At 39.6% G+C, this 25,014-nt stretch overlaps 1 protein-coding gene, 1 long non-coding RNA gene and 1 pseudogene across 3 annotated transcripts in view; 2 read left to right on the top strand and 1 right to left on the bottom strand.

Moving 5' to 3' along the window:
• The first annotated feature begins 209 nt into the window (after nucleotides 1-209).
• LOC149113326 (uncharacterized) lies at nucleotides 210-1,620 on the top strand. Its single transcript, XR_016206767.1, has 2 exons — nucleotides 210-417; nucleotides 844-1,620. It is a non-coding gene; the product is annotated as an uncharacterized LOC149113326 (long non-coding RNA).
• Nucleotides 1,621-6,956: 5,336 nt separating this feature from the next.
• Nucleotides 6,957-7,703, top strand: LOC149113325 (uncharacterized; annotated as a pseudogene).
• Nucleotides 7,704-14,313: 6,610 nt separating this feature from the next.
• The window catches only part of LOC149113324 (uncharacterized), a 30,728-nt gene continuing 20,027 nt past the window's right edge, over nucleotides 14,314-25,014 (bottom strand). Inside the window, exons 1-7 of one of the 2 annotated variants that reach the window (XM_089288242.1) lie at nucleotides 18,104-18,169; nucleotides 17,190-17,265; nucleotides 17,057-17,087; nucleotides 16,376-16,513; nucleotides 15,731-15,868; nucleotides 15,087-15,224; nucleotides 14,314-14,579 (exon numbers count right to left, since the gene is read on the bottom strand). In XM_089288242.1, the coding sequence (XP_089144368.1) occupies nucleotides 14,449-14,579; nucleotides 15,087-15,224; nucleotides 15,731-15,868; nucleotides 16,376-16,513; nucleotides 17,057-17,087; nucleotides 17,190-17,261 (648 nt within the window). In that variant the 5' untranslated portion in view covers nucleotides 17,262-17,265; nucleotides 18,104-18,169 and the 3' untranslated portion in view covers nucleotides 14,314-14,448. Of the gene's footprint in view, nucleotides 14,580-15,086; nucleotides 15,225-15,730; nucleotides 15,869-16,375; nucleotides 16,514-17,056; nucleotides 17,088-17,189; nucleotides 17,266-18,103; nucleotides 18,170-25,014 lie in introns of those variants that run through there. The other variant, XM_089288240.1, reaches the window with a different exon arrangement.

Raw genomic sequence — 25,014 nt, 5'->3', positions numbered from 1 at the left:
ATCTACTAATACGCACGAGTGATCAACCGTTACGCTGAATTCAAAGATGGGCGCCAAAAGAGAATGACTAACGCGATCTTTGTCACGTTCAGTCACGAGGATAGTCACGTGAAAATTTGCGTGCTGTGATTGGTTCAGTTGATCAGTTGAGGAGAGAATGGAAACTGGAGAAGAAGGAGAGAGAGACTGGCAACGAGGTTGCCAGACCAGTCGCTTTCGATGGCAAGTCTGCTTCCCTTTCCACGCTGTTTTGGTGGTCTTTTGAAAGATGGGTCGTGCTTCAAAAGGAAAAAACTACACAAACTTTTTACGAAGAAATCGAGGAAAATGGAACGTACTTTAACTGGTTGATCTGTTCCCGACGGTTGTCAAGATAACAAAGGATCGTGAGGCACTTAAATCAAGTTCACTGCAAAGGTAAGGAATCCAATTTTATAGGGATTTTCTGTTATGAGAAGCTATAATTCTAAATAAATCAAACTAAGCAATGCATTGTGTGCTCTTTGAAAACCCCAAAAGCCCAAATTCACCTAAAAGGTTTCAGATTGACCTGAGAAAACGAGATAAATTCTGCGAAATAAGCTTAAGCTTGTTGTAAGTCCACCAAATCTATTTTGAGAGCCCACGTGTTTCAACACCCAGTCAGCACAATGCAGCAAGTAGAAATTCATTTCCTTTGAATTATTTATAAGGATTAACATTATATGAGATCTATAGTCTTTTCAATACATCAAGATGTAGGTTTTTTTTAATTTGTCATTTATTTATGTCAGTTATTTATTTGTTTCCCACTGACTCATAATCTTTTTTATTCTTTTGATTTTGTTGTGCCATGAATTAAAGTGACCGCAAGGACAAGGAAATACAAGAAACATATTGATGATCCCACTATACCCATACCAAAATCTACAAGATTTGACCACATAAATTGCTTAAAGCAGTCTTCCCAGGGCAGTTGATGTCATCTCCCTCTCTTGCATCACTTTTTCCTGGAGATCATTTCCAGCACCATGAACAGAACACCTCAGAGTTTTCGGCTCGCCTGAGTGAGATGGCTGTTGGCAGAAATGTTGTGGATGACTTTGATGGACTATGGAGTCAACCTTTATGTAAGAATTGAAGCTTCACAGAAGCATTTGATGAAATTGAGTTGCCTATACACTGTACCTGAAAAGACTACAGAAATACCAATTGATGTAATACACACAACAGTTCAGATTTGTCCTCAGACAGTGATTCAGATAATGATGTTGAAGTTTCTAGTTCTGACTCCTCTGAAGAAATTGAGAACTCTGACACTGACGGCCATTCACTGGACTCCTCTGATGAAAGTGAAACTAATTGTTCACAAGAAAAAAACATTTTCTGCCAAAGAATATGCCTGTATGGCTATTCTGGCCTTAATTTCAAGACATTGTATGACAATGAGAGGCTGCTAAAGATATCCTTGTTTTAATGAAACTACAGGTAATTTGTCCAGAGAATGTCACAGTACAGTTTTACAAATGTACAGCAAGTGTGTGGAAACTCACTCTGACATCTGTGAGAGATGTCTTCCTCTTTTTCCTAAAGTCATAAAGGATCAAGTCAAAAATTGTTCAACAGTGGGCTGTGATGGGTATGTGTGTGAATCTACAATTACATTAAATATATACATGCATATGTATACTTTTGGTTTTATCAAAATTGTAAATAATATATATATACATTTATGCTGACAAGAATTTTTTGCTCAATCTATTTATCAAATCTGAGAGCATCCATTTTTCTATCAGTTAAACTCTGGGTGTTTGATTTAAGGGTCCATACGGGCACATATACACTAACAAATCAGGTTGGATCTAAAAAGCAATGTTATGAGTGCTATAGTTTTATGTCGAGTTGTCAGACTTAAACTGGAATTAATGTAGTAACATTTGTTTGTAAATAATTACCTTGGAGCTTGACAACAATAAAAAGGTATGGAACTGCAGGGAAATGATCCTGTTGATTTTTACTAATTCACAGAAACTGATTCATGCACTGAGTTCATCTTTAATTTTGACATTTTGGGAAATTTATAGAAATTTCAAATACAATATTTCATGTGTTTTAGCTGTTCCCAAAAATTGCTAGATATTCCAAACACATTTTTTAAAACAGTCTGGGAAATAATAGGACTTCCTAGGAATTCCCAATAATTCCCAGTCATACTTTTCACTATTCCCAAATATTCCCAGAAATTCCAAGGTCTTGGATTAAATATAATTTGCATGGCTTGGAATAACTTGGAATTCCTAGGAATTCCCAATAATTCCCAGTCATACTTCCACTATTCCCAAATATTCCCAGAAATTCCAAGGTCTTGGATAAAGCATAATTTGCATGTCTTGGAATAACTTAGAATTCCTAAGAATTCCTAGGAATTCCTAGGAATTCCCAGACTACTGGGAATTTATTTCGCAGGGGTAGCGATACTTTATGAAGAGTTCCCTCCCTTTCGGAACAGGGGAAACAACAACCCTCGAAATAGCAGTCCGGATATTCAAAGCAAATTATCATTGGCACAATCTGCTGCATGAATTGACAGAAAGGCAGTTTGAAATATGCTCGTGTACCTTGTCCCAGCCCAAATCCGCTCGCTGGCAAAGCTTTGTGGCGATATACGCCTTCAGGGTTTTCTCACGAAGCTCTGGAGGGAGGTTTTGAATGGCCTCGGGAAGTTGACAGTTGCTTGATTGTTCGGCACACTTGTTTGTTCCTCGAACCATTGCCGCTGTTCGAGCGGTATAACAGCTGGGTCGTTTCTATCTAATAGGAATCTCTCCCCTTCCCCCCTTCCCCGTAGTAGTATATAGGGTATTAGTCAAATACTGTTTTGAAACATATTCAATTTTTTTCTTGTTTTAAGCCTCCCAGCGTTAACAACCGAGCTTGCGATGGTTGTTAACGCTGGGAGGCTTAAAACAGGAAAAAAAAATTGAATATGCTTCAAAACAGTATTTGACTAATACCCCATATACTACTATTCGATATGTGGCCATTGTTCAATCGGGCTCGTTTTTTTGGCTATAACGTGTCTAAGTGTTCTCCTTATACATCATGCGAAAACTAGTCTGGGTTTTTAAGCGAGCGCTTTATAAAACGTCTTCGAAAATTGAGTAATTTCACTGAAATTTGAACTAATTAGCATATTCCCAACACTTGACACTTCAGTGCAAAAATGTATTCGAAGCCGAAAACGCAGGTTTTAAATGAAATTATCGCGCTGAACTCCGCTTCACAGCTATAAAAAGGATGACTTACTTTTACAAGTCGTACAGCTATTCTCCATTTTATGCTGCGGTCCAGATTTTGTTGAGGAAAGTAACTTACCGGTAGTTCATTCGGTCAAAGGTCACGACTTAAAGTCACGGTAACGTCAGTCCGTGACGCTCCTTCACAAACGGCTGTAACGCACACCGATGGAAATGAAATTATCCAGATCAGGAAATGTATTCTAATACCACAACAAATTTATTTCATCTATCCTTACAATTTGTGGCCACTAGGGAAACTCGGATTAAACAGTTGGATTGATGTGTTTTTGTTCTCTACTTATTCAATGGCGGCTATTTCAATGGCAGCTATTAATGTGTGAACATAAGTTAATACAGGATCATAATTTCTTGGCAGGATTATAATCTCTTGGTTAATGTCGTTAAGTTGGTAGGGAAGGGCTTAAATATAGCCCGAACCCGGGAGATTTTTTAAGGGTGAAATATGTCGATTACAGCTAGGCAAAGGAATAATTTCCACAGACTCCGGCAGTGATATACCATGGTCCCAGAGGTTTTTCTTGATTTTTCTCCGTATGAGAGAGCTGCAAGAAAGCCGCGAAGCGGTGTTCGCCGCTTCGCGAAAAGAAGAAAAATCAAGAAAAACCTCTGGGACCAGGGTAGCAGTGATATCTTTCGTATCGGAACAGCAATAGCCGCCAACTATGGTGAGAAACGCCATCACCTTGTGACCTTTGTAGAGTCTCAGCACTATGGTCTCAGCGATTTACTTAAATCTTGCGTTCAAGTGATGTAACACAATCGTAATCCAGTTTGTATCGATAATTTTTTGGAAGGATTTCCCTTCCCCCCCCCCCCCCCCCCACCCCCTCCCGCCCATAACAGAGGCAAATTACATCATGGGCGCATGCACACAGTCTTGTATTCGCCGTATAGATTCGAATTGTGTATGATTTCTGCAAAGCTGCATTTATTTTGACCCGCTAGCCTTCGACAACAAGTAACCAAAGCCTGTGTCATCAGGAAAGAATGTTTCGTGGCTCGGCGACGACAAATGGCCATGAGTTGTGGTAAGAAAACAAATCATCCATGTAGCCCGCAAATGGCCATGATGACCCTCAGGGTCCGGTTGTTCAAAACCGCGATTAAACTAACCTCCGATTAAGCCTAGTCGTTGATTAAATTTCCTAATCGTGGGTTAGCTAATCGGGGTTTAGAAAACGGTTGCTCAAAAGGAGATAAATCCGCCGATTAACTAATCCGTGATTAAGCGTAAAGTGGATTATTTTAATTGATTATAATGTATTCTCACGCTGTTTTACGTCACAGAATTGCGCGAAACTTTTGTTTTGAAATGGCTTCCTTGGCCAAAAAAACTGCCCGTGAAACTGTGGCCTTGTTTACTCCAACTGTATCGCTGATATCTTGAAGAAAGTTGTCACTAGCATAAAATCTTAGTGTTAGCAGCACTTTGTCTATTGGTTCAAGAGCATGGCTACGCTTCGGTTTTCTCCGCAAATCCGCCTCTATGAGGTTTGTGATGTATTCAATGGACGCTCTCCCGAAGCTCTAATGAGCCCGAAGCTCACTCGCTATAAGCGAGTATGTTATGATTACATCGATAACATTTGTCCAACGCGAGGGAGATAAAACAACAAGGTGGACATTTTTCTTCAAGTTTAATCGGCAGATTAGGGAGTTAATCCTCCTCCGGAGATGTACTAAATTTAACCCGCCGATCAGAGTTGGATTATCACTAATCGGGCTTTGAGCAAAGCAATCTAATCGCAGATTAAATTTTAGTCGTCGGTTAAACAATTTAATCCCCGATTAGCGCTCATCGCGGTTTTGAACAGTCCGGCCCAGATCTGTGTTCAGAAAATAAATTTTCCTATGTGTAGCTCGGGAAATCCGTTGTGCCCATAATTGGTTGAAAGAAAATAAACTTTCCGTCCTGTGTAACTCGGCAAAAGGCACTGTTTTGTGGTCAGAATGGTTAATTTACGTTTTTCATTTGTGAAAGCTAGATGTAAGTTCGAGCAATGTAAACAAATGCAAACACTGAAAAAATTCAAAAACATTTGGCAACACACTGCCTTGCAGGGTCGCTGGTCAAAACTTTATTTTCTCAAGGAATGCTTACTACAAGTGTTGGCGATCTGAAATTGAATTCTAAGTGTCGCCAACAGTTCAAATCCCTTTCCAGGAAAATGTTTTGTCCAGTACAAGTTAGTACTTAATTAATTAAAAACACTTTTACCGCAGGCTTCAACTTCACGTGCAGATCGTTATCTGTCATTCGATCAAACTTAGTTTTCTATCACGCCATAGTAGACCAACTGACAAGCAAAGTACTCACGTGAACGCACTGCTCTAATCTTTGATCACTACTAGTTTTGTATAATATACTCCTTTATCACCACATCCATCGTAGAATCAGAATAACAGAATTAAAAACCTTAAATCAATTGCTATTGGAAGCGGATTGTTTGAAGCAACAGTTAAAAAAAAAACAAAACAAAACAAAACAAAAAAACAGTTAAACGCTCACCTGTCAGTGTTTCTTTACCGTGACAATATGCAAATTAGTTGGAATTTCAAAGAAAATTCTCAGATTTTGGTGGCGTTTTTCAAAACGCCCGCTGAAAAACCCAAGCAAATGTTTATATCTCGAGCAAGAAGCATATTTCGACACTTTATAGCCATAAAGTGAGCTCGATTCGAGCTCGGCCACATAACGAAAAGTCTTTTTGCAATTATAGACGAAAACTTGCTTTACAACGGCTTCATCAAAGGATGTGTTTTTCACAGTGACAGTTATCATCTGCAACCGAAAAACAGACAAATACAGCGTGCCAAACCCTTCTTCTTTTAATATTAATATCTAATTCCCGAAGACATAATTTTAACTATTAATGCGAGGACGTTTTTGCAACGCTATTTTTTGCCAATTTACTCGGCCATTTTTGGACCAGAAAGAGCGTGAAATCCATTTTCCCAAATATTCCTGAAAGTAGGCCGTATTTAGAAAAATGAACCCTGAAACCTTTGAAAACTCATAAATACCTCTCTATAAACTCGAAAAAAAGGTAAGTTAAATTTTGACCGTGGCCACGCTTTGCTCGATTTTTCTGTGCATTTGCTCTTAAAAGGCACGGTTGTCGGGACGGGTTTGTCCTGCTCCAACGTAGTGTTCCCAGACACGACAGCAGGTTCGTCGGAGGTTAGAACCGCGATCACATGGCGAAGCAGCACTCTGTGGCCTACGGAGAGCTCCAGGTCGGCGATATCACGCTCAGATAGACCAACGACAATCTCCTCACAAGTTATGTCGTGTTCTTTCAAAACCTCGAGCAAGCTATCGGGGAGATCATTCTCCGATCCGAATGAAGAGAGCCAGGGGCTTGGTCCACTTGCCTTCTTGGTGGATTTCTTACTTTTAGCGGGCATAGTGAAAGGTGAAAAAGACTAAAGAAAAACTGAACAATAAATAACTAAGCTAGAAAGCTGTCTGAATTCAGCTTTTCGGGGTTAAATTTCACGTGTAGTTTCACGTGACTTATGATGTAAACAAACCGGGAAAGTTCGGACACTTTAGTCAAGAACGCATTACTAGTGTACGAAGTTTTCAACTTCGTCAACTTCCCGTCACTACTAATATATATTTCTCTCTGCTTCAAGAATAGTTTCAGCTTCAAAATGGCAGAAAAAAACAACAAAAGCGACTTCAACGCCATGAATGTGGCAGAACTTAAAAGATATTTGCAGGAACGTGGAGTTTCAGTAAGCGAATAATTGAAAAGTTCGCTCGAGGAAATCGCTTCCGCAGTCGAAAGAATGGTTGTGCCAGTGGATCCAAACTTCGAAAAAGATCAAACCACTGATGCTGACAAATTACTAATTCATGATATGCTAATTCCCAGGCCATTTTCCCTGAAGACCGTGAACAACTTCAACTCGTCGCCCAGTCGTTTGGGTTGTACGACAGTTTTAATTATTTGATTTACCACTCAACCGATTACGATAAGCAAGGACTCGCCGCTTACAAGTCATTTGAAGATTATCGCGTATTCGCGGATGGTTACGTGGAATCTTTACTAATTAAATGCTCGGTTGAATCAAGAGGGTGTTCATGTATATGTAGCCAAAGTGCGACCTTTCATGAACATCAAAACGGATGAAGGAAAGGAGCACTACGATCTCTAGTTTATTCTCGAGGGTAGAGCTACAAACCGAGGCAGCGTTCTTCAGGCACGATGCAAGTGTGAAGGTGGTAGAGATGGGGGATACAAGCACATAGCGGCCGCCGTGTACTTTTTCATCAGTCTTTCTGTTGATTTGAGACTCGATCGGTTCAGCAAACTCGTCGGTTCGCTCTTCCGGTTCGAATTTCTCAGCGGCACCCAACGACCGTTTTCTCTCAAATGCATTTTAACGCTGTCTTAGGCTATCTGGAGTACTTTTAAAGCTCTGTAGGTTAATTTTAGGTTGCGCGAAAAAAAATTTTATCTGTTCGGTTATTCTAGGGGAACTTGAGTATTCTCGAATTTTTTAGGGCTTTTTTGTCCATTCCCCGAAAACCTTAGGTCTTATCACCTTTCCGAAAATGATAGCTGACCTTTTTTCGGTGCCCAAAACGACATTTTTAACAATCCGAAAACAACAGGCATTGAATTTCTCATATCACGAACGTTCGAGGCGACAATTTTCTTCAGAAAATCAAAGGGGAATAAAGGCCTTCCGAATAGATAATTTACCGAAACGATCCGTTGGGTGCTCCTGATTTCTGCATGCTTTCCTCATCAGGCTCTCCTGAACTCGCCGCTGGCTCTGAGCTCAGATCTAAAAGAGTCATGGCGGCGGCACGTTCTTCTTTAGATTTGCCAGTATGGCAATTAAGTGTCAGTAGGGTTTTAGCCACTGATCGTTCAAGACAAATTTCTTGCTTCTCGCTTTGTCTGCCTCCCGTTCACAAGATGCCTTTCGTTTGCGATTTAGTCACGACACCTAGGCACGGTATAAAATACTAATTCAAACGACAAAAAATGTTATGAAAGCACATATTGATGAACGCACCCTTTCTTTGCTGACAACGACAGATATAGGATCAGGATCCTCTTTTGTTGGACCATTTCCACCGACAAAATGTAGACTACAAATGTAACCGTCTTTCGTGCACACGAACGAGTCACCGCGGTGACATGCTTTTAGCCACTTTTTGCCTTCTCTCGTTTTGTCTAACTGCGCTAAGAAAATGGAAGAACTTCACTGGATCGCGGTTTGGGTGTCTTTTCCACGATTCAGGGTATCGGGAATCGTTTTTACCTGTAACAAAAGCAAATCTTCTAGTCCTGACCATTCTGTTAGAAGACTACTTATCGAACTCGTGTGGTTGACTAGACTGTCCGAACTTTGCCGGTTTGTTTACATCATAAGTCACGTGACACTACACGTGAAATCTAACGCCGAAAAGGTGAATAGAACTGATGGGCTATCATATGATCAAGCATTTATGTCCATGAGCGAGTTAATGATTTACCTACTTCATAAATTATACGCCTATTGGACAAATCCAATACCATACATAACGCTGCTTTCAGGAAACGGTTTACTGTTTTGTTTTCTTTTGTCCACCAATCTGAGAATGAAAAAGATTGTTTATTACCATATTTAAGAGATGGCCCGTAAATACACTTGACAGTTTCTTTCCAAGCTTTCAGCGTCTTCACTTTCCTTGAGATCTGGGCTCAGAACTTTTCTTTCCGAAAGAAGGCATTCCTGCTCGCCCATCCTTTTTGTAATATATGGCGACGCAATTCGTAATTCGCATACTTCTTACGGTAAATCACTATCACCGATATCCGGTGTGGTCATCCTGGCCAAAGCAAACCAAGCGCTCTGGAAAAGATCGAAAGACTAGAAAAACTAGAAAGGATCGGGGGGCCAAGACTAATGACGCAAGCGTCGAAAATGTTGGAAATGGACAGATGTCATTGACGTCAGAAGTCAAAACAAATCGCAATCAATAGAAAAAGGACTCAAAGACGCAATACGGTCTCATGGTACTAACGTAGTCAAGCGATAATGGATACGTTTGACAAAACCTGACAGGGTACAGAACTGTTGCTATTCATTTCTTGAAACCCGACACAGCTTTACGAACGTCTCTGCCAGCTTGTGGTTTTTGCGCTGGTCAATAACAATTTATGAGGTCATGTAAGAATTGAAATCCCGTATCCCGCTATGTTCCCCTTACGAATCCCGCATCACAACCCTATAAAAACACGAAATCCCGCACCTGCTTGTAACTGTATTTCCCGCTTCCCGCTCAAATCCCAAATATCACGGTGAAAAAAAAAAAAAAAAAAACCAAATCCCGCATCCCGCCAAACCTATTGGGGACCCTCATGATATCGTGTGGTTTTGCTCCGGGCAAAAGCTCTGAATTTAGAAGTTCCTCCTATGATTGTTCATACAGACCCATGTTGTGGTCGTCATTGCTTTTATTTGCGACGATGTCAGGTTTTCTTGAGACTGTTAATAGTCCCTCTTTTGTTAGGAGGTTCGTAATCTTGTCGTTCAGGCAATACCGCGATTTCGATCCCTCTAGATGTTAGTAATTTGTTTATATAATAGTAGTTTTCACCTAAGTAATTTTATGGCTAATGTTGGTACAGGAAAATTACGATCAACAAGCACAGTTGTTAGAGAAATACTACAAAAAAAAGGCTATGAATTGGGCTGTACTGCGCAAGATTGTTATCCTGCTACTAAGGAAATTATTGTTCCGCTTCGGGAATGTCCTGGAAATGTCCTTGGAGGCAGCCTGGCCGAGTGGCCATCGCGTCGGACTCGCAATCCAGCGGTCCCGGGTTCGCGTCCCGGTCTGACCACTACCTGGATTTGTTTCATTATCACGGTAGCCAACTGGTTATGTTCAATTCGAATTATTTGTTTCATTTATTTGCCTGGCCCCACTAGTCTTTGTGATATTAACACTGCCGAGTGTAAATAAAGGTTACATCCACATGTCTTTCGTGATTCAAATTGAACTCCAAGACGACGAAACGTGACCATTCAAACAGCTCACGAACTCGGATGCTGCCAAATTAATTCTAGTTACATTTAATGCTAATACGATAATTGCTGCACAAATATTGGCATCGAAATTTTGCCTAATTATCGTTCACGCACATGTACATGTAGCAGTGAGGTATCACTTTTGGTTACCAGATGAAACAATTCTTTCCTATTAACAGATGGCTTGCCTCTTTGAAATAAATCAACAACAATAAATCAATCGTTGAACACAAAATTGAGTTACAAATTCCAAGACTTCCTTGCCTTGAACTTTGAAATTGCGCATTCTTAGCCATATTTTTCTAGGCTTCTTAATCTTTAAATGATGACAACTATTTATTGAGGGAACAAACTTGTGAGGGCTAGCGAAAAAAGTGTCAAGACCGCTTGAAAAACCGTTACATTCGATTTCCCAATTTTAAGTTTAATGCCAGTGGTGAAAATTGCGGTCAAAAAGAGCTCCGATCCAGTTTATACAAAAGGCGACTAAGTAGGGTCAATAGCGGTTTTATCCTAACTTTGTCATAGACCATTCACTGAAAAAAAATGTGGAGAAATTAAAAAAAATAAATAAATAAAAGAGGAAAATAAATTAATTAGAAGGGCAGAAAAGTACTTTTTTTCCTGGCTCACCCCATTCGACTTGAACTACGGGTGGCATCAGAAATAATATAAACTACATTTCTTGCATACAAAACAATATGGCCATGCCACAAAAAGTTATTTAAATTTTAAAAGTACGTATCAAGAGAATTGTTAGGGAGTTTTTGTTTAATTTAGACTGATTTTTGTTTTTGGGGCAGACAACTGACTTTCGTTAACAGCTCAAATGGTACTGAGACGATTTGACAGCATCACAGTTTTCATGGAGATTGGAATTCCATTTAGTCTTGATTATTTTTCAAGCTTTGTTTCTGCAACTGAAATAGTACTGGGTCATGATAGCATGCATAAATAGATTGCATGCGATTGCAAAAACTATAGAAATTCGAATCGCACCCAAGTCAAAGTATGAACTTGTTTTTAATAGCTGGATACTTTAAGTACTTTTACAGAAAAGGATCGACAAGTTTTGATTCTCATTATCACGCGAACGCAAATTATGTTCAGATTTCTTAATTTTCAGTCTTTGCGATCGGCCATTTTGGAAACCATCAGGGGGGGGGGGGGGAACGTTTTATGTCGGTTTTCTCGAATTGAAAGCTCGTTGAGCTCAAAAAAACTATATCGCATTTCATATCCGTGTAAGGCCTACTTCTGCCGCCAAATTTTAATTTCGCTCTATTTTTGCCTTTATTTGCTCTTTATTTTATTCATATAAAAAGTCAATTTCGAGAGAAAATCCGATACTTCTCGTTGAGAAATTTCCGTCTCTTACAAGACGTAACAAATATACTGATTTTTCTTAGAAAGTTTTAGTATTTTGTCATACTGTCGCTTGCAGTATGACAGGGTTGTCGCAACCAGAGGATCGACTGTATTTATTGAATTAAAAACATAAGACTCCTGCATTACCGTTGTCCGATTTTCAAATCGTACGGGTGATTATACAGACCCCATTTGATTCCAGTCAGTCTCCTTACCATTACTTATATCAGTATTGATAGTTAGAAAGGTGCAAATAATTAAAGACTTATGCAAAGAGCCGGCTAGGTTATTAGAAAATACGCCCGTGTCTTCAGGAGAAAAAAAAAATCCGAACATTTTACGATTGATAATGTGATAGGGATTAAAAGTAATGAAGAGGGTGAGGAGGATGTTAAGAGCCACTGCCCGTAAATATGGAGAATCCGACGACAGGTCGGAAAATTATTGCGTCAAAAAGACCCTTTTGGTGAAGTATTTTCAGAAATATGCTTTCAAAGTTCCAGCAAATTCATATTTTTGTGGAATCTAGGAAAGTTCGAAATACCGCTCAATCAACCAAGATGGCCGATGGAATTTATGCAAAATTGCACAGTTACAACAGGCCAGTACAGAAAGAAGGGAACTTGCCTGGATTTCATGTTCACACAGGTTGTAATTTACACTTTGATCCTTCCTCTAAGCTAAAAGTCATCTTGAAGTAGATATGTTTTGTCTACTTCTTGGTCGCTTGAAAAATACAACTATCGCAATTTAATTTACATGTAAAATTTCAACTGATTTTAGAGGGTCATAACTCTTCTAGTTTACGAATCTCTCAACAAATAAAAGGTTCTAAAGGAAGAGCTATGCTATAGGTATATCATATCTAAATGGCTACTTTGGCTTGTGAAAATTAAGCGCGCTAGACGAAAAACCAATTGCGCCTTTTTTGGACGAGCGAGCAAGAACTTCGATTTCGCAGTCATCTTTATGAACATAATTCGACATGTTTCATAACACAAATTAATCGTAGACATCGTGTATTGTAGACTTAAGCAATACTTCAAATAATACCTCAGTATAAGCCTTGGTTCTAGATGACACAGTCCTGTGGAAATCAGCCGCCCAAGCAGACGATTTTGGCAAAATACCAGCCCTCAAGGTGGAACGGTGGTCCTGCGTTCAAAACTTGAGCACCTTTGGCGAATAAATGGGGAAAAGGCATCGCTACTTCTTCCTTGGTTTTAGAAGTTCTCTCTTTTTATTTTTAAGAAAAAGGGGAACCAATCCCGACTGCAACGATTAACAGAACGTTTGCTCGGAACGAAACGCAAGTGTTTATGTGACGTTTGAGTACACAACATGAATATGCAAATTGTTCTCCCTGTCACGGTGTCACGCCATGCAATTCACCACGACTACATATCTAACAACACTGGCTGACCAGTCACAGTCTTAAACCGCTGCATTTGAACTTTTCCCTCTAGATTGTTTTAGACAAAGATACATAGGGAAAATAGCCAAAAGGAAGTAGCGAACGTTTCTCGGCTTTATCTGTCAAATTTATGGCGATTTTGGATTGTGAAACCCCCGTTCATGGGATAAAACATGTCGAATTATGTTCATAAAGATGACTGCGAAATCGAAGTTCTCGCTCGCTCATCGAAAAATGGCGCAATTGGTCAAAATACCCTTTAGAGTTTTTCGTCTAGCGCGCTTAATTTTCACAAGCCAAAGTAGCCATTTAAATATGATATACCTATAGCATAGCTCTTCCTTTAGAACCTTTTATTTGTTGAGAGATCCGTGTACCAGAAGAGTTATGACCCTCTAAAATCAGTTGAAATTTTACATGTAAATTAAATTGCGATAGTTGTATTTTTTAAACGGCCAAGAAGTAGACAAAACATATCTACTTCAAGATGACCTTTAGCTTAGAGGAATGATCAAAGTGTAAATTACAAACTGTGTGAATATGAAATCCAGGCAAGTTCCCTTCTTTCTGTATTGGCCTGTTGAAAATGTGCAATTTTTGCATAAATTCCATCGGCCAATTTGGTTGATTCACCCTACATGCAGAGCCTTTTCTTGCGCTACATATGCTTTGTACCGTTTTCCGTCTCCTGTCTGCTCAAAAAAGCGATAAAAGAGGCTCTGCTCGCAGTGTGGGTTGATTGAGTGGTATTTCAAACTTTGCTAAATTTCACAAAAATGTGAAGTCGCTGGAACTTTGAAAGTATATTTCTGAAATTACTTCACCAAAAGGGTCTTTTTGACACAATAAAAGACAATTAGAATTTTCCGACCTGTCGTCGAGTCTCCATATTTTCAGTCAGTGGCTGTTAAATATTGGCAGCCGAGATTTTTGCATATGGTTTAAATTTAGATTTGGCTCCTCTCCGCACTCAGTATGGAGCTCGTTATGGGAGTTTGAAGGCACATTAACACGGGTAAGGCACATTAACACTGGTATAAGTTCAGTTTTCAATTAGACTAGCTGCATCTTATGACAATTTTGGATCCAGTTTTCTGTGACATTCTCGGCATCTCTTTATTGCCCTAACCTTCCCACAATGCAATTCCAATGCAAGACCAATCAAAGCAAAGCTTATCAAACAAACAGTCAAACTGCTTTTTAAACCCCTTTTATTGCCGTACTACTTCTACAATTAGTTCTTCTTGCATGTGTTCAGTTAACATTAACCCAAGTATCTACTAAACTACAACTGAAGCCGATTTCCTTGTCCAGGAAAGGAATCTGCATTCATTTTCGGCCGTTCAATTGATATCCAACAGCAACATTCCCTGAGTTGGTTCCTTGTTGGCCAACGTTACCAGCAGTGTTGCCAAACGACATACCGCCACCGTAGTACTGTGGATCGTTCAGTCGCGTTTCTGAAAGAAAAAAAAAAACATAGTACAATTGAACAAGAGAAGATCAAGGTAAATCCCCCATGTAAGCCTTATACCCAAGGTTATCTCTAAATGTGATACCCAGTTCTTCTGCGTGTGTTACTCTCGCGAACAGTGCTGGACCCAGGCAAACTTTCTCGAAAACAACATTGGTACCGGTATGGCCAAACGACATATCATGTGAGTTGTTTAGCCGTGTTTCTAAAAAAGAAAAGGCATAGTAGAACTAAGTAAAACCCGTAGTTGTCGTTATTATCGGTGGGTATTTACTCTATTTTTGATGTCCGACGGCGACACTTCTAGCATTGGTTCACTGCATGTTGACCATAAGTGCTCGAGTCTATGACTGAAAACTGTAAACACGCGGAGAAACCTTTTCATCCTGTATTGAGAGCCTACTAAAAGAAATTAACTTATATATTCTGTAGGTTATACCTAGATTTATTATTAATTTCTCGTACATTTGCATGTACAAGAAGCAGAACTAACCTCGTCGGCCATATCCGAGGTGAAACTGATGTCCGACAGCAACATTCCCTGAGTTGGTTCCTTGTTGGCCAACGTTACCAGCAGTGTTGCCAAACGACATACCGCCACCGTAGTACTGTGGGTCGTTCAGTCGCGTTTCTGAAAGAAAAAAAAAACAGAGTACAATTAAACAAGAGAAGATCAAGGTAAATCCCCCATGTAAGCCTTATACCCAAGGTTATCTCTAAATGTGATACCCAGTTCTTCTGCGTATGTTACTCTCGCGAACAGTGCTGGACCCAGGCAAACTTTCTCGAAAACAACATTGCTACCGGTACGGCCAAACGACATATCATGTGAGTTGTTTAGCCGTGTTTCTAAAAAAGAAAAGGCATAGTAGAACTAAGTAAAACCCGTAGTTGTCGTTATTATCGGTGGGTATTTACTCTATTTTTGATGTCCGACGGCGACATTTCTAGCATTGGTTCACTGCATGTTGACCATAAGTGCTCGAGTCTATGACTGAAAACTGTAAACACGCGGAGAAACCTTTTCATCCTGTATTGAGAGCCTACTAAAAGAAATTAACTTATATATTCTGTAGGTTATACCTAGATTTATTATTAATTTCTCGTACATTTGCATGTACAAGAAGCAGAACTAACCTCGTCGGCCATATCCGAGGTGAAACTGATGTCCGACAGCAACATTCCCTGAGTTGGTTCCTTGTTGGCCAACGTTACCAGCAGTGTTGCCAAACGACATACCGCCACCGTAGTACTGTGGGTCGTTCAGTCGCGTTTCTGAAAGAAAAAAAAAAACAGAGTACAATTAAACAAGAGAAGATCAAGGTAAATCCCCCATGTAAGCCTTATACCCAAGGTTATCTCTAAATGTGATACCCAGTTCTTCTGCGTATGTTACTCTCGCGAACAGTGCTGGACCCAGGCAAACTTTCTCGAAAACAACATTGCTACCGGTACGGCCAAACGACATATCATGTGAGTTGTTTAGCCGTGTTTCTAAAAAAGAAAAGGCATAGTAGAACTAAGTAAAACCCGTAGTTGTCGTTATTATCGGTGGGTATTTACTCTATTTTTGATGTCCGACGGCGACATTTCTAGCATTGGTTCACTGCATGTTGACCATAAGTGCTCGAGTCTATGACTGAAAACTGTAAACACGCGGAGAAACCTTTTCATCCTGTATTGAGAGCCTACTAAAAGAAATTAACTTATATATTCTGTAGGTTATACCTAGATTTATTATTAATTTCTCGTACATTTGCATGTACAAGAAGCAGAACTAACCTCGTCGGCCATATCCGAGGTGAAACTGATGTCCGACAGCAACATTCCCTGAGTTGGTTCCTTGTTGGCCAACGTTACCAGCAGTGTTGCCAAACGACATACCGCCACCGTAGTACTGTGGGTCGTTCAGTCGCGTTTCTGAAAGAAAAAAAAAACAGAGTACAATTAAACAAGAGAAGATCAAGGTAAATCCCCCATGTAAGCCTTATACCCAAGGTTATCTCTAAATGTGATACCCAGTTCTTCTGCGTATGTTACTCTCGCGAACAGTGCTGGACCCAGGCAAACTTTCTCGAAAACAACATTGGTACCGGTATGGCCAAACGACATATCATGTGAGTCGTTTAGCCGTGTTTCTAAAAAAGAAAAGGCATAGTAGAACTAAGTAAAACCCGTAGTTGTCGTTATTATCGGTGGGTATTTACTCTATTTTTGATGTCCGACGGCGACACTTCTAGCATTGGTTCACTGCATGTTGACCATAAGTGCTCGAGTTTATGACTGAAAACTGTAAACACGCTGAAAAAGGGTTTGGCAACATTTTCAAGATCCACGTGTGATGGCGTCACCTATTTGTCTGTGGTCTTGTTGACGATGAGGGGTAGAAATGAGCAGCTGGCGAGAAATTAAATAGTAATATTGAATCTGAAAATGCTAAAAGAAACCTAGTCGTACACTAACCAGGATCTTTGTCCTTGCCTTGATTTTCATCCTGATAAAGAAAAACGTAATAATCATATGTGGGAAACAAGAACAATTACTTAAAAAAAAAAAGATGTACAGAGGTAGAGAGGTATGAAGATATCGTGTTTACCTGAGCTTGTTTATCGAGAGGGAATGACGCCACCAAGGACCAAGTTATTAGGAAGAAAATGAAGCACTTCATATTCCTTGACAAATAAAGAAATAAAATATGTAGGTTATATAAACTAGCTTAGTGTTTAGACATGTTAGAGCTGCACATAGTTGATTTCAAGCATCAGTGTGACACTTATGGTTCCCGCGCACGGATCCTTAACTGATGTACAATAATTAAGTCACCATATAAAAAGTAAGTAACGACGACTTGTGGAACTTCATGTGGATTCAAGTCATGGTATCCAACCAGATGCCTTCTTTGGTCCATTTGCTTGCATTTCTTGTCCTTTCGAGTACGTCCCAAAAAAACCATCAAATTAAATGACATGCAACTAATCAAATTCAGTAAACAATGTTAAAAGGTTCCGTTCAGTAGTGTTATGGCTGCCTTCGCATCTATCATCATGTCTAATGTTAAAAGCCCTTAAAAATGCCGTGTCTTAACTTCATGCCCACCCCCAGTCCCTATTTCCCTACTCTGAATATCTCGGTCAATAGTCTGCGAGGTCTCTATGACAGGCAAAGATTCCTTATAAAACCATATGTTGTAATATCGGGGCTGACGAACTGACTTGCTCTTGGACAGACGACTCAAGAAATGAATCGAAAAGAATAATCATAGCTACAAGTAAATTCGCGCATCTACTGTGGTACAAGAGAGATGATAGTAATATCTGTCCAGGTGGGTTTGTTATAATAAGACAAAAAAAAATTATTTTCCATTCAGATAGCCCTGAACTTTCCCTACGTGCATAAACTCTTTAGAACCTCACTCAAAGCTTATTTCAGTCTGGCGTAGCTTCAGTCAAAGGTCTCTGTGCATAACTTAAAATACTGCAGTAAGAGGATCAATCAATATTCTAGCTTTACCTTTTCCTTGGAGTTTGCAACAAGTTAAAACGCAATGTCAAGTACCACCTTCCTCAAGAACTGACAACGAATGGTTGAAGACGTTATTTTTATACCTTAATAGGCCCTCTATAATTCATGCTTTTGCGTGATGTGAATTTAATGAATTACATCCAAGTCAAAGAAAAACAGGAAACGAAATAATCAACTTCAGGAAACGGAAATCTAATTTTAGAAAACCTTGGAAAATATTTGTTGCGGCCTCTGTTTTCCACACTGTGGTAGGCGTGGAAGCCTAATTGTTGGTGCACTGGACTTCATATGCTTAGCATAACGCTCTTTGATACCCGTATTTCGAAATTTTTCAAGGCTTTCCGACAAAGCAAAACAGTTTATCTCTGTTGAGTCCTCTGTGGACATTCAAGGGTTGCGACCGAGTCAAGAGAACTGAACCCGAGAGCTCAAGTACCATTGTTTTTTTGTCTCGAACTACCTTTGTCTCTATTTCTTTTGTGAAACACCACCAGTCAACTAAGATTTTCGTGCAAGAACCGATCAAAAAATGCCATAATTTATCTTTAGTCCATGTAACTTGCTTGAGATAATTCAAGCATAATGTACAGTAGGGCACATGAGATTAATCGGGTGCAAAAAACACGGGAAGGAGACACGAACAACTAACGGAAACGAACTGAACGGTTTCGGAAACGGAAATAGACAATTTCAGGAAACGGAAAACAATTAAGATTCAATGACGCTTTTTTTTTCTATTTGTATGAACTGCGTAAGTGAATTGATTGGGTTTATTTCTTGGTCTGTTGGGACAAAACTATTGTGGCTTTACATTGGAAGCCAGATATAACGAAGGGCCAAAAGATTAAATTCAACGTTTGTTATAACGGGAGCTCGTGATATATGAAACTCCGTTGTATCGAATTCGTGTTAAAACGACCAAAATCGTTGTGTCTGGGTTTGAGTTAATTAGTAATGCTCAGCGATGCATTCTTTCGCTGTCCTTGTACCCCCTACCGCTTCCCCCCATCCCCGCCTCGTCGCTGCTTTAGCGGAGGTATCCGTACATAATCGAATCTTGGCAAAACAGTAAGTTGCAAAAATTCTATAGATCACATCCACATGGTCAAAATTAGGAACCAAAAGTGAGGAAATTTAATACAAAATTCGCCATCGGCCTTGCGATTAATTAGATTATTGCCGGGAGGCAGCTTGGTTGAGTGGTTAGGGCGCTGAACTTGAAATCCGGAGGTGGCATATTCAATTCTCTCCCTGACAGCTGGAGTTGTTTCACGACCCGAGTTAGCTCCTTGGCTACGTTTGTACATAGTTAACAGGTTTGCCTACTTCGAGTTAGGGGTTTTTACCATATTACGTTTAATTTCTTGATCAAGAATCATTTCTTAAAACATAAGCAGGCGAATATTAACGTTAAAAGCCAACGTTTCGGCGTTATCGTGACACCATTCTCAAAGCAAAGTGAATAAATAATGCGAGGATTTCATTTCTATGCAGTCTCTACAAATTAGCATTGTTAACCAACAATACCTAGTTTATAAATTTCAATTTAACCTGTGTGATGCAGGATATGTTGGTTACACTCGCGGCCACCTCCACGAACGCGTTAATAGACACAAACATAAATCGTTGTCAATTTGTAAAAATTATCTGTATTTGAGCGAACATAACTCGAACGTACCTCCTTGTCTTTCAGAACAATTTCACGTGCTTACTAAATGTTCTACCAAATTGGATTGCCTAATTAAGAAGATCCTTTTTATAAGAAAACTTAAACCATTCCTAAACGTGCAAACAGACTCAATTCACGCAAAGGTATTCACTTGAAAAACTTGTGATCATTTGTTATTAATGCTGGAAGATTTGTAAAATTTTAGTTATTAATTATTGTTGTGATGCGCTTTTGAATATTTTATAGAAAAGGCGCAATACAAATAATAAATGTTGTTATTGTTAATGCTAATTTGTGGAGACTGTATAGAAATCAAATCTTCGCATTATTTATTCACTTTGCCTTGAGAATGGTGTCACGATGACGCCGAAACGTCGGCTTTTAACGTTAATATTCTCCTGCTTACGTTTAATTTTGAACTATTTATTCCTGGAATTGAGTTGCTCGGTCTTACTAACCTTTGGCTATAAACAATGAACGAGGTTAAATGAAGGCTATCTATTTACTTATCGCTTGGTGAAGCACATCGACCCACAAGTCGACGAGTGGCGCGCGACAATCTCGCGGAACCGTTTACAGAAATTGTTTTCTGGGGTGCTCGCCGCCCGATATAAAACACGACATGATTCCATGCCTAACTTAAAATCCTGATCAAGTTTTGATTCTTGTTAAAACGACTGTATAATCTGAAACCGAAAACTGGCGCAAGAGTACTGTGCTAAAACATGTACATGATGATGAAATTGAACTCGGTGGGAAGGACCTGTTGTTCTTAGATTACCGGTATGTTATTTTTAAGGGGACCGAACATGACTAAGAACATTAAATAACTGAATTTTCAAAAGCGATTTTTTTGTTGCCTAAATCATGAAAATCTAAGGCAACGAATTCAGACAAAATCTCTGAAGACGCGTCAAAGTTCGTGAGTGCATCGATTCCTTTTGTTGCATCTTTTTTAGTTCTACATTATCTCAAGAAGTTTTCCTCTAGAATGGAAATGCTCCTGCAATATGCCCATTAGACTTGCCACAAGTCGACCTTTTCTTAATCCTTGACTTATTTATCTCCCTCAAGCGAAGTGAGAGGGTAATCTTTGGGCGACGAAGTCGCGAGGGCAAGTACGAGCAACGTAAGTCGCGAGAGGTCGACTAGTTTCACTTGCGTCAATGTGAATCAGAGCGTAAATTTTTGGCGTAAAAAAACATGATTGACATTTCGCACTTTTCATGCGCTCCGCGCGCGATCGTCGATCATTAAAACGTTTACGAGTACTGCTCCCTAACTCAAATGAAACAGTTTATCTCTGCTGAGTCCTCTGTGGACATTTAGGGGTTGCGACCGAGTCAAGAGCACTGAGCCCGAAAGCTGGTCTCTTTTCAATTTTATCTCGAACTACCTTTGTCTCTATTTATTTCTTTTCTGAAACACGACCAGTCAACTAAGATTTTCGTGCAAGAACCGATCAAAAAATGCTATAATTTATCATTAGTCGCTCTAACGTGCTTGAGATAATTCGAGCATAATGTACCGTAGGGCACATGAGCTTAATCAGGCGCAAAAAAACAAGAAGGAGACACGAACAACTAACGGAAACGAACTGAAAGGTTTCGGAAACGGAAATAAAACAACTTCAGGAAACGGAAAACAATTAAGATTCAATGACGCTTTTCCTATTGGTATGAACTGCGTAAGTGAATTGATTGGGTTTATTTCTTGGTCTGTTGGGACAAACCTATTTTGGGTTTACATTAGAAGCCAGATATAACGAAGGGCCAAAAGATTAACTTTAATGTTTGTTTTAACGGGAGCTCGTTATAGATGAAACTCCGTTGTATCGAATTTGTGTTAAAACGACCAAAATCGTTGTGTCTGGGTTAGAGTTAATTAGTAATGCTCAGCGATGCATTCTTTCGCTGTCCTTGTACTCCCTACTGCTTGACCCATCCCCGCCTCGTCGGTGTTTTTAGCGGAGGTATCCGTTCATAAACGAATCTTGGCAAAACCGTAAGTTGCAAAAATTCTGTAGATCATATCGACATGGTCAAAATTAGGAACTAAAAGCTAGGAAATTTTATGCAAAATTCGCCATCAGCCTTGGCGATTAATTAGATTATTGCCGGGAGGCAACTTGGTTGAGTAGTTAGGGCGCTGAACTTGAAATCCGGAGGTTGCATGTTCAATTCTCTCCCTGACAGCTGGAGTTGTTTCACGACCCGAGTTAATTCCTTGGCTACGTTTGTACATAGTCAACGGGTTTGCCTACTTCGAGTTAGGGGTTTTTACCATATTACGTTTAATTTCCTCATCAATAATGATTTCTTAAAACATAAGCAGGCGAATATTAACGTTGAAAGCCAACGTTTCGGCGTTATCGGGACACCATTCTCAAGGCAAAGTGAATAGATAATGCGAAGATTTGATTTCTATACAGTCTCTACAAATTAGCATTGTTAACCAACAATGTCTAGTTTATAAATTTCAATGTAACCTGTGTGATGCAGGATATGTTGGTTACACTCGCGGCCACCTCCACGAACGCGTTGACAGACACAAACATAAATCGTCGTAAATTTGTAAACATTACGTGTATTTGAGCGAACATAACCCGAACGTACCTCCTTGTCTTTCAGAACAATTTCACGTGCTATCTAAATGTTCTAACAAATATGATTGCCTAATAGACCAATTTTGATATATTAAAATTCAGCCTTAAACAATTGATCTCAGCACGAGGCTCTGGGGAATAACTACAGTGTTTGTGGGGTTGATTTCCCAGAGATTCGTGCTGACGTCTATTGTGTTAGACTGAATTTTAATATATCGAAATTGGTCTATTAAGAAGATCATTTTGATAAGAAAACTTAAACCATTCCCAAACGTGCAAACGGACTCGTTTCGCGCAAAGGTATTCACTTGAAGAACTTGTGATGCTTTGTTATTATGCCAATTTGTAGAGATCGTATAGAAATCAAATCTTCGCATTATTTTTTCACTTTGCCTTGAGAATGGTGTCACGATGACGCCGAAACGTCGGCTTTTAACGTTAATATTCGCCTGCTTATGTTTAATTTGAACTATTTATTCCTGAAATTGAGTTGCTCGGTCTCACTAACCTTTGGCTATAACGAACTATGACCGAGGGTAATGAAGGCTATCTATTTACCTATGGTTGGTGAAGCACATTGACATAAGCCGACAAGTGGCGCGCGACAGTCTCGCGGAACCGTTTACAAAAAGTGTTGAAACGACTGTATTATCTGAGACCTAAAACTGGCGCAAGAGTACTGTGCTAAAACATGTACATGATGGTGAAATTGAACTCGGTGGGAAGGACCTGTTGTTCTTAGATTACCGGTATGTTATTTTTAAGGGGACCGTACATGACTAAGAACATTAAATAACTGAATTTTCAAAAGCTAAGCGAGTTCTTTGTTGCCTAAATCATGAAAATCTAAGGCGACGAATTCAGACAAAATCTCTGAACACGTCTTAAAGTTCGTGAGGGCATCGATTCCTTTTGTTGCATCTTTTTTAGATCTATATTGTCTCAAGAAGTTTTCCTCTAGAATGGAAATGCTCCTGCAATATGCCCATTAGACTTGCCACAAGTCGACCTTTTCTTAATCCTTGACCTATCCATATCCCTCGAGTGAAGTGAGAGGGTAATATTCGAGCAACGAAGTCGCGAGGGCAAGTGCGAGCGACATAAGTCGCGATTGGTCAACTAATTTCACTTGCATGAATGTGAATCAGAGCGTAATTTTTTGGCGCGAAAAACATGATTGACATTTCGCACTTTTCATGTGCTCCGCGCGCGATCGTCGCGGGAGCAGAAAATGATTTCCATCAAAACGTTTACGAGTTCTCTTCCCTAACTCAAATGAATTTATTTGTGTACAGTGCAGTATGTAGTCAGCAATATTGACAAAAGGTAAAAGCTGTGGCATTGAGTAACGCCTCCTGATAAGACAAAATCGTGTTCAAACCGATCGGGAATTATTTGTTTTAGTCTAGATTATCCAGCGATCGACCAGAGAGCTGCCTGACAAATGTTTTAAACTTATGTTGATCAAGCTTGTATCGACAAGAATCCGAACAAACTAAAGAAGACGGAATTAGTCAGGGAGAAATTAAATTCTGTAAAGCTCTCTTGATTGAATAACGCTGAGATTCGAAGTGTCAACGAACGGCAGAGAATAAAAGCCGGTTATTCCCAAAAGTCCTTCATCGATCGACGACTGCTTTCAACACGGTTAAGTCGGTAAAACGGCCGATTCAAATTTGGCGCGATGCCCTTTCTTTGTAGAAAAGAAACTTGGTCATTCATTAAATCAACTAAAAGAGCACCAATTACACAAACTGCAGGAACGGCTCTGGCTCCACTAGGCAAGTTTGTCATCTTATCTCAGGGAAATTTAATACCCTGATAGTTTGGAAATGTTTTCTGTGGAAGTCGAGCTCCAAATTAAACGGACAAAACATGACCATTACTAAGCAATTAAAACACTGCGAAAACTGATATTTTTACATTATAGTGACATCTCAAGCAAACATGTTATCAATACGTACAAATTGGTATCCAAATAATGCTTAAATATTGTTCGTTCAAACGTCTATAAGCTGAAACGTCGTTCAAATACATACGTGCTGACTAAAGATAAAAGCTGATATTTTCACACTATAGTGACATCTCAACCAAACATGTTATTAATACGCACAAACTGGTATCCAAACACAGGCAGCCCAAGCTCTCTCTATGAACCACACAAGCAACACAACATGGCATCGAATTATAAGGGTTTATATGGGATTTTCTACAAGATATCCTTGGAGGTAGTTAAAAGTGAAAATTCTCAATAAAAATCGCTTACCTTGTTCCATACATGTGTTGTTTGCTCCTGGTGTGGTTATTTTACCGATTGAACTTGATTTAAGCGACTTTTTTGAATTCCGATTTTCCCTTTATAAAGAGAGGACAAGGCGAAACACCTCAGTCGGAACAGCCTGCCGAACGAAGTCAAAAATCCCAGGCTAAAATGTGCCCATGGTCATAAATCCACCGTAGAATTCAAGGGCAAAGGTTGATCTTTCATTTCAATCCTCTAGCCACACAATTGCAGTCCTGCGAGCGACGCCAGGTGGCTGTTCGTGTCCCCAGTGAAACGATAAAACTATGGAAGAGCTCCGTGTCGTTTGATCCGCGACTCAACGACCGTTGAAATCGGCTTGA

The sequence above is a fragment of the Orbicella faveolata genome, unplaced genomic scaffold (assembly GCF_042242905.1).
Source record: "Orbicella faveolata isolate gen_17 unplaced genomic scaffold, um_ofav_v1 contig_15, whole genome shotgun sequence".
In the NCBI taxonomy this organism is placed as follows: Eukaryota; Metazoa; Cnidaria; class Anthozoa; order Scleractinia; family Merulinidae; genus Orbicella; species Orbicella faveolata.
Note: the sequence above shows the minus strand (reverse complement) of the source record. Positions and strands in the feature narration are given on the sequence as shown.